General features: G+C 31.0%; 1 protein-coding gene and 1 long non-coding RNA gene across 2 annotated transcripts; both read left to right on the top strand.

The window, feature by feature from the left end:
* Positions 1-2,152: 2,152 nt before the first annotated feature.
* LOC111920135 (probable glutathione S-transferase) lies at positions 2,153-3,258 on the top strand. Its single transcript, XM_023915711.2, has 2 exons — positions 2,153-2,536; positions 2,646-3,258. The coding sequence occupies exons 1-2, from the start codon at positions 2,225-2,227 to the stop codon at positions 2,991-2,993; spliced, it is 660 nt and encodes a 219-aa protein (XP_023771479.1). The 5' UTR covers positions 2,153-2,224; the 3' UTR covers positions 2,994-3,258.
* A 1,536-nt stretch (positions 3,259-4,794) lies between these two features.
* LOC122195532 (uncharacterized) lies at positions 4,795-7,529 on the top strand. Its single transcript, XR_006185809.2, has 7 exons — positions 4,795-5,619; positions 5,833-5,977; positions 6,058-6,145; positions 6,253-6,305; positions 6,574-6,863; positions 6,969-7,287; positions 7,383-7,529. It is a non-coding gene; the product is annotated as an uncharacterized LOC122195532 (long non-coding RNA).
* The last annotated feature ends 379 nt before the right edge of the window (positions 7,530-7,908 follow it).

Below are 7,908 nucleotides of genomic sequence, written 5' to 3'. Positions count from 1 at the left end.
GTACAAACCATACTTGTCAAAGTTTTAGTTTTAACCCAAAATGACAACATACTTTCGTTTTTAACTCACTACTGGAGTATAGTTTCCTTTTTCACCCACAATTGCACCAAAGTTACATTTTTAACCCAAAATGACAACACACTTTCATTTTTACCCCACAATTGCAGAAAAGTTACATTTTTAACTCAAAATGCCAACACATTTTCGTTTTTAGCCCACGATTGAAGCAAAGTTTCATTTTTAACCCAAATTGACATCATACTTTCGTTTTTACCCCACAAATTGTAGCAAAGTTACATTTTTTTCCCAAAATGACAACAAAATTTTGTTTTAAAACCATTTTAGCATTAGAACTTTGGAAATCAGTAGTAGAATCTATCAATCATGGACAAAAGAATTACAATCTTGACTAATGGACCATTGACAAAGCTATCAAAAATCCTACTTTCAAGCACAAATGCTAGCTCAATCATTCATGTGAGTCATGTTCACCTTTTATATCATTATTTAGTAATTAAAATTCAACGACGTGATATGTAATTATAGGGCATATCAAATTCATTGTTAAAAAGTTTTAGATAAATTACTTGGAATCGCTAAGAAATCACGATTATTCTTGGAATCCAGTTCTGTGATACACGTTTTTTTTGTGGAAAACAATTTCTTTGAAATCGTTTTTTCTTTGAAATCTTGTGAATGGAAACTTCTTTGTTTTTCTTGTGACTTATGATTTCTTGGAGTCCTGATTTATTTGAAATCGTTTTTGTGATTGTATTATAATGTTTTTTCTTTCCTATCGATCATGGAAGCAACCGATGATTGAAGCAAGGAGAAATCGAGATTAGTGGTCTAATTATAAGTGAATAACGAAATACGTATTGATTAAAGGCAAAAAAATTCAGAAAATTAAACCATTAATCAAAACTATGTAGTTTCAAGGAATTGGTAGCTAAACTTATATACCCTTAAAGATATTCACTTTTCCATATATATATATATATATATATATATATATATATATATATATATATATATATATATATATATATATATATATATATATATATATATATATATATATAAAATAGATGTACAAAATAAACCAAGTTTAGAATTTTAATAATAATTTACTCTAATAAATGAATGTTTTTTTTGCCACGTGTCATACTCTTATTCAATTTGTCATATTTTATTTTTGGGTTATTTTGAATTAATTTTTTTTCCACGTGTCATTTTATAAAATTCTAAATAATATTTTAATATAATAACTACGATAAATGTACTAATAAATTGATATCAATTTATTAATGGACATAGCTTCTAATTTCAAATTTTCAAATTAAATCTCATTAAATTTTTTTGTTTATTTATTTAAATTATGTATTTAAATTTCAAAGATAAAAAAAAAACATTTCAATTTTAATAATTCATTATTTTTTTTATTTTCTTATAAATTTAAAATTCTTAAATATTTAGACTTTTATATTTGTTTATTTTTTTAAATTAATCCATTTAATTAATAAGTCTCACAACTAGTAAATATTACAAACATGCTGGCTAGTATATTTTATAGTGTAAAGCGCTTACTTCTAAATTTAAACATTAGTCGTTCCTCTATTTATATAAAACTATAAAAAGAAATAATTTTTTAATAAAATCGGAAGATAATTCATATTTTAGAAAAGATTATTTAATTGCAGTTCTCAAAGAATTGTGGATGGAATTTTTTTAAAGATGTCTTGAACTTAACGTGAGATATTCAATTATAATCTAAAAACGAAATTGAACATTTAGCAAAAAAAATTCAATTTAATTAATCATAAACTTTAAAAGATATCATCTAATTTTAATGGTGTCATTTTGATTCTCAACAAAATGTTTTAAATAGAGATTAATAAAAAAAAAAAAAAAAAAAAAAAAAACTATATACTCTACTTTGTCATTTCGATTCTCAACAACATTTTATTTACTCGAGATAAGCACAAGACTCTAGGTTAACACTCCATTTGATTTGTTAATAGTATCGCCCCATGCAACTTACAACTTATCTTTAATATTGTACAATTCTATTAAGCGTAATCATCAGTAATTGCACTTATACCATATTGAACGACCAAGTACTCCGCCTAGTATTTATATCAACCATTCTCCTAAACATTTTAAAAACCTACCATCTCCAAATCAAAAAAGAAATTAGGTGTTGCTAGCTGCTTCAATCAGAAAAATGGCGGATGCAGTGAAGTTGTATGGCACTGTCTTAAGTGCATACGTTTCCAGAGCGAAAATCGCTTTGAATATCAAGGGAATCAAGTACGAAAATCTTGAAGAAGATCTCAGCAACAAAAGTGCCGACCTTTTGAAGTACAATCCCGTTTTTAAGAAAGTACCGGTGTTGCTACATAATGGAAAACCGATCTCGGAGTCTCTTGTGATCGTTGAGTACATCGACGATGTCTGGAAAGGAGTGCCGATTTTGCCTCAGGATCCTTATGAGAGGGCTATTGCTCGATTTTTGGCAAAATTCATTGATGAAAAGGTAATATTTATGTACATGTATTAACAACAAAACTGAAAATATGTATTAATGTAAAGTTTACTTTATGGAATCCGAACTGATTTTACATTGTATGGTTAATTTTGTGCAGTGTATCCCTGTGATTAAGGCTGTTGGCAGCAATGGGGATGAGAAGGCTATCGCAGAAGCTTGTGAGCAACTTCAAATACTAGAAAACCAACTCAAAATCAAAGGCACCAAATTCTTTGGAGGCGACAGCATTGGTCTGGTTGATATTGCAGCTGATTTCATAGCTTATTGGCATGCAATAAGGGAAGAAGCAGCTGGAATAAAGTTCTTCACTGAAGACAAGTTTCCAAAACTGACCAAATGGGCTGATGATTTCGTTAACAGTGAAGCTGTGAAGAATACCTTGCCACCACGTGAACAGATGCTTGCATTTTACTTGAAGTTTTTCGGAAAGGCTAATGGTATGTGAAGTTTATAAACTTCCATGATCGTTTTGTTTTGTTAGGGGTATGCATGATGCATGTGTTGTTATTGAAGTTGAAGTTTCCGTTACGTCCATCTATCGTTGTTGAAATAAGCAGCTCTTATATGCTTACGTATTTTTGTATTATGTAGTATGTGAGAGTTCCGATGTTAATTACCGGTTTCCTACATTTTGGTACGTATGCAATATAAAACCATTATCTTGGAGATATTGTCCGGGAAGATGAGCTAGTACATGTATGTGTTGTTGATGGTTTTGCTTGATTCCGTTATGTGTGTTGATGCATTCGATCTTATAGAGTTAATTAATTGGATAAAAATTAAATGAAGAAATCACAAGAAAGATTAATTATTTGTTTAATATCAAAGTACGTATAATATAGAACAATTCATTAATATTTGAATGCTGAGGTCATATATAAAATACGGGAGGACCGCATCGTTATGTGTTATTATTTAAACATTCATATGCATGTATTATTAAAACTTTGACTGACGTATTTTAAATTAACATGAATATATAAATTAAAAAGCTAACCGCAATATATATGTAAGGATGGATTTTGTTCCAAAAGTTTCTTCTTTTATACTACAAAGAAAATTAAATATAATTAAGCATTGCTTTATATATTTTTCTCTGTTCAATTACATTTTCAACTATATCACTAAAGTTGGAGATATAGTCATGTAGACCTTCAGTGAGGCCAAAACAACCAGGATGATCAATGGCATAAACACCATAACAAGAAGCACCAATTTTTTTTGCAATGCCTGAAAATGGGTTAATATTCTCTAAAGAATCGAATGTGATGTTTATATAAGAGATACGTGATGGGGTGTCATCATAAAGCTTCAAAGAAAAAATGTGCAATTATCACCATAGCCATGAACAAAACACAAACAACAGCTTTGATTCGGAACCAAGTTTTGGCAACCAACTTTTACAGATAATTTATTGACCTTTCCAGTTCATTTCAAACCACTGTAATGTAAAGGAAGATGCATTTAATCAAATTTTACAGTATTAAAACGCTTCCATGTTTTTTAGATTATAATGGGTATTGAATTTTGACTGATCTTTATGCTCAAAAAACTAAATACATGTTTTTTTTTTTTTTTTTCTAGTTGAAATGAAAGTAATCTAATGAAAGGATCACGTAATTGTTCTCAACTAAAAGGTCTATTTATCACCCAAAATGGCAATATTCCGCTGTTTATAAATAGAGTCAAACTTCAGATTCTGAAATATGGAAATGCTAAGTACTCAAATTTCATATTGACATAGATGTAATTATTCTTTTAGCTCTATAATTTTAAAGAGGGAAAGTTAAATGGTAGTTGATGTAGTTTCAGATTTTATATTCACAAACAAATAATTCTTTACAGCGCCATTGATGTTTACAGTTAGTTGACTCAGGTAAAAGTCAAAATTAGTCTCTGATTTTGGACATACGTAATTTAAGATTCTCTGTATTTCTTAATCACCGATCTGATTTCTGTAGGAGCCATCTATCGATAGATTAATCAGAACAAGCATAAAACTTCCACTCAGCAAGATTACCCCAGTAATTGAGAATCTCCAATCAGACTAATAGAAAATTGATGTTGAACCTTAATGAAACAGAGCATGCCATTTAGCATCATTATTTATAGTAGTTTAAGGTTATAAGCATGCATGTGTTTAGCATTCAAATTAACGGAATTTGCGACGGATTCTGTCTGGAGCTAATTAGTGACAGTTTACTGAGGAATCAGCGGCGGAACCCACAAATATTTCGATCAAAATAATTATAGTATTTTATAAAGGTATTACCGAGGGATCAATGACGGATTATCTAAGATTTTACTGACAAAAAAACCTCACTCGCTTAACCTTCGGGAAGTAAAACCTCCTAGCGAGGGAACAGCGACCGATGGCAAAAATTAGAGGCATTTTTTTCTTGAACCTCGCCAAACCCTCGCAGAAGATCTATGCCTTCTTTTTTTCATTTCCCGCTTTTCTTTCTATTCTTGTTCCCTCATTTTATTCTCATTCCCTCTAAATTCTTCACAAAGCGAACAATTTCCTTCCAAAGCCCTTAATGACCGTCAAGTCTCTCCTCCACCTCGGAAATCGCCTCCACCATTGTCGATCTGCATCGCTCCTCTTTGAAGCCACTAAAAGGAAAACCTAATCAGAAATCACATCCTTGTTGGCTTTCCTCTCGGTCCGTCACCCTTCCTTGTTGACCCACCACTTAATTCCTATCTAACGCCTTTCGATCTATTGGTTCATCATATACTATTGATTTAGATCATACAACTACTCAGCAGCAACAGCGGCGTCGATCACCAGCGGTGTCAATCGCCTGATAGGGTAGTGGCAGTGGTTCTGTTGGTGGTCTGGAACACTTTGAAAACTTTTAATAATTACAAAAATTACTAAAACAAAAACGCACAACGAAAGAAAGAAATCAAAAAAGCACAATGAAAGCAAAAACGATGGGTAGCAGCAAACAACTGAAATCGACAGCTCCAAAATGTTTGAAGGTTCCAAAAACGATACAAGCATCAATCCCCGATGTTAGGTTGCTATGAATTTCAAACAATCAGTTCCATACGCGCTTCTCCAGGTTTTTGTTTTCTCTATTACTAATCCTAAATCGAACCTTGATCCTAATCTTAGCTAATTTCCCAAACCACTCGTAAGTTTGAGAAAAACTGTAGTTTTGAATTAAGTTTGGTCATTGTGTTGAGTTTAATTTTAGATTTATGGATTGTTGAATCCGGCATGGACTTCTGCAAATTTCTGTTGATTTACTCTGGTTCTTTGCATTCGATTGCAGGTAAATCAACTTACTACAGGCGAAGATTAAAAATACATCTTCAAAAAATTAGGGTACACAAGATGACAAATTGAAAATCATTACCAACTCTAAGCTTTTGGTAGGACTAGGAGGGGTAAAATAGTCCAATAAAAGACTTTAGCATGTAAGTAAACCTATAAATTTATTTGGAAGTAACTTGGGGATTGACTATTTTACCCTTTTGATACAAATGTGATACTTCAGATAAATAGCACAGAGAACATGTATGTGTGTCATGTAGCTCTTCATGCTTTAAAGGACACAACTATAAACAGTGATCGAAAGAATGTTGGTAATTAATTATACACTATTATCACCCTTTTTTTTACTATTCTTACTTAATAGTCAACTCAAAGTCAACTAAATAAACTCCATTCTTCATTTCTCATTTTTATTTAGGAGAGTATTTAAAACCTTGTATGGATGGTATGGAAAACGAAAGTCACTCTGCTGTAAGTGTATATAAATCTTTACATCTTTTATATCAGCTTTGCAATCTTACTTTCTCTTTTTTTAAGCTTTTTTTTAAAACTTCTTTTGTTTTGGAGTTTGTTGATGTTGTTCTAAGAGAATTAATATTGGTTCATCTTGATACAATCATAATAAATTTAATCTGCTAATGTGAGCCATTCTCATTTTATAGATTATTCACTTTATATGGTGAGAATTTTGGATTTCTTTGCTTTGAAAGTGCTGACATATGTTTTTATTGGTTTCCAGCTTCATGGTGCAGGAGCTTTTTCTCTTTTATTGATCAGACCTCTATACCAGACAACCCTGATTCCTTGCAAACTTAGGAAGTTCTTCTGCCAGGTCACTTGGTTACAATGTATGTTAAGGTAAAAATCAACTACGTTTATTTAAGCATACATACATTTTGAAAAAATGGAAGAGTAGACAATCTTTTCCTACTCATTTTCAAGATAAGCTTCAGGAATGGCTGCTAAAAGCTAAAAAACTACTTCAAGATGAAGTTGATAACAGAAAGAAAAACTTTGAGTTTGGAAGTTGTATGTTCCATTCCATGTCACTCTATAATTTACTCAAACTCTAGATGTTAAAACATTGTTGATCTAAATTCTTGTTTTTGTTTTTTTTGGGTTTAATTATTTCAGTAGATGATGTGAAGAAGGCATTGGATAAGAATCTTGCAAAACAAGTTGGTTCAGCTGTTGAAAATATGTTGAAGACTGGAAGATTTGTTACACAGTTGACTCTTGATTTGAAAGAGCTACTCATTTCTTTAATAAATATTGTAGAAATTGTTTAAAACTTTTAACTTTGGGTAATCCCATTTGTTTGCTAGAAAGCTGGTATGACAGTTCAAGCAGAAAGGCTGAATTTTCTCAGATTTTTGTCACATTTTAGAGCTGTTCATAGAGGTTCTTCACTTGCAGGACTTCATACTACAAGTGTGCGTAAATTGTTGTCAGAGTATGTAATTTAAATCTAAATCCTTTTTATTTTCTTTATATATTTATTTCTTTATTACTTTCTATGTATGATCTTTTTTCTCTACTTATGTACAGGTCATGGGGTTTTGTATTGTGACATGTCCATTTTCATGGCCAGAAAAGACCGATTTTGTTTATGCTTTATAAAAATCAGAGTACTTGTTTTAATAAAAATGTTGCGGAATTTGTTCCCAGTAAAACATGATAAATACGTTATCAAAGCATTTCTGAAGAAATGCATTTTTATTCATTTTAAAACATTTGGTATGTCATCGTCAATATAGTAACATAAGCATAAACATAACTTACATTTATTATCACTAGTGATCTACATCTCTCTTAAGTGTAACGACCCAAAAATCACGACTAAAAATTTCTTTAAAAACATTACTAAAACCAGATTTATAAAAACGTATCATAAGTCAAAACATAACTTTCGAGTATTAAATTCAAAACATAATCTCATTATCAGAGTCAAACATTCCCAGGCTAACTGACTATGGTGTGTGCACTGCAATCTTCCCAAGCTCCTCTTTTGAAAACTGAGTACCTGAAACCAAAACTGAAAACCATAAGCACGAAGCTTAGTGAGCTCCCCCAA

Source organism: Lactuca sativa, chromosome 8 (assembly GCF_002870075.4).
Source record: "Lactuca sativa cultivar Salinas chromosome 8, Lsat_Salinas_v11, whole genome shotgun sequence".
NCBI lineage: Eukaryota > Viridiplantae > Streptophyta > Magnoliopsida > Asterales > Asteraceae > Lactuca > Lactuca sativa.
This window is presented reverse-complemented; position numbering and strand designations above follow the sequence as displayed.

What these genes read in the sequence shown, in the direction of transcription:
- LOC111920135 (XM_023915711.2), top strand. Translation starts at nt 2,225, where the DNA reads ATGGCGGATGCAGTGAAGTTGTATGGCACTGTCTTAAGTGCATACGTT. An exon ending in CAAAATTCATTGATGAAAAG is followed by an intron (nt 2,537 to 2,645) that starts GTAATATTTATG and finishes AATTTTGTGCAG; the next exon opens with TGTATCCCTGTGATTAAGGC.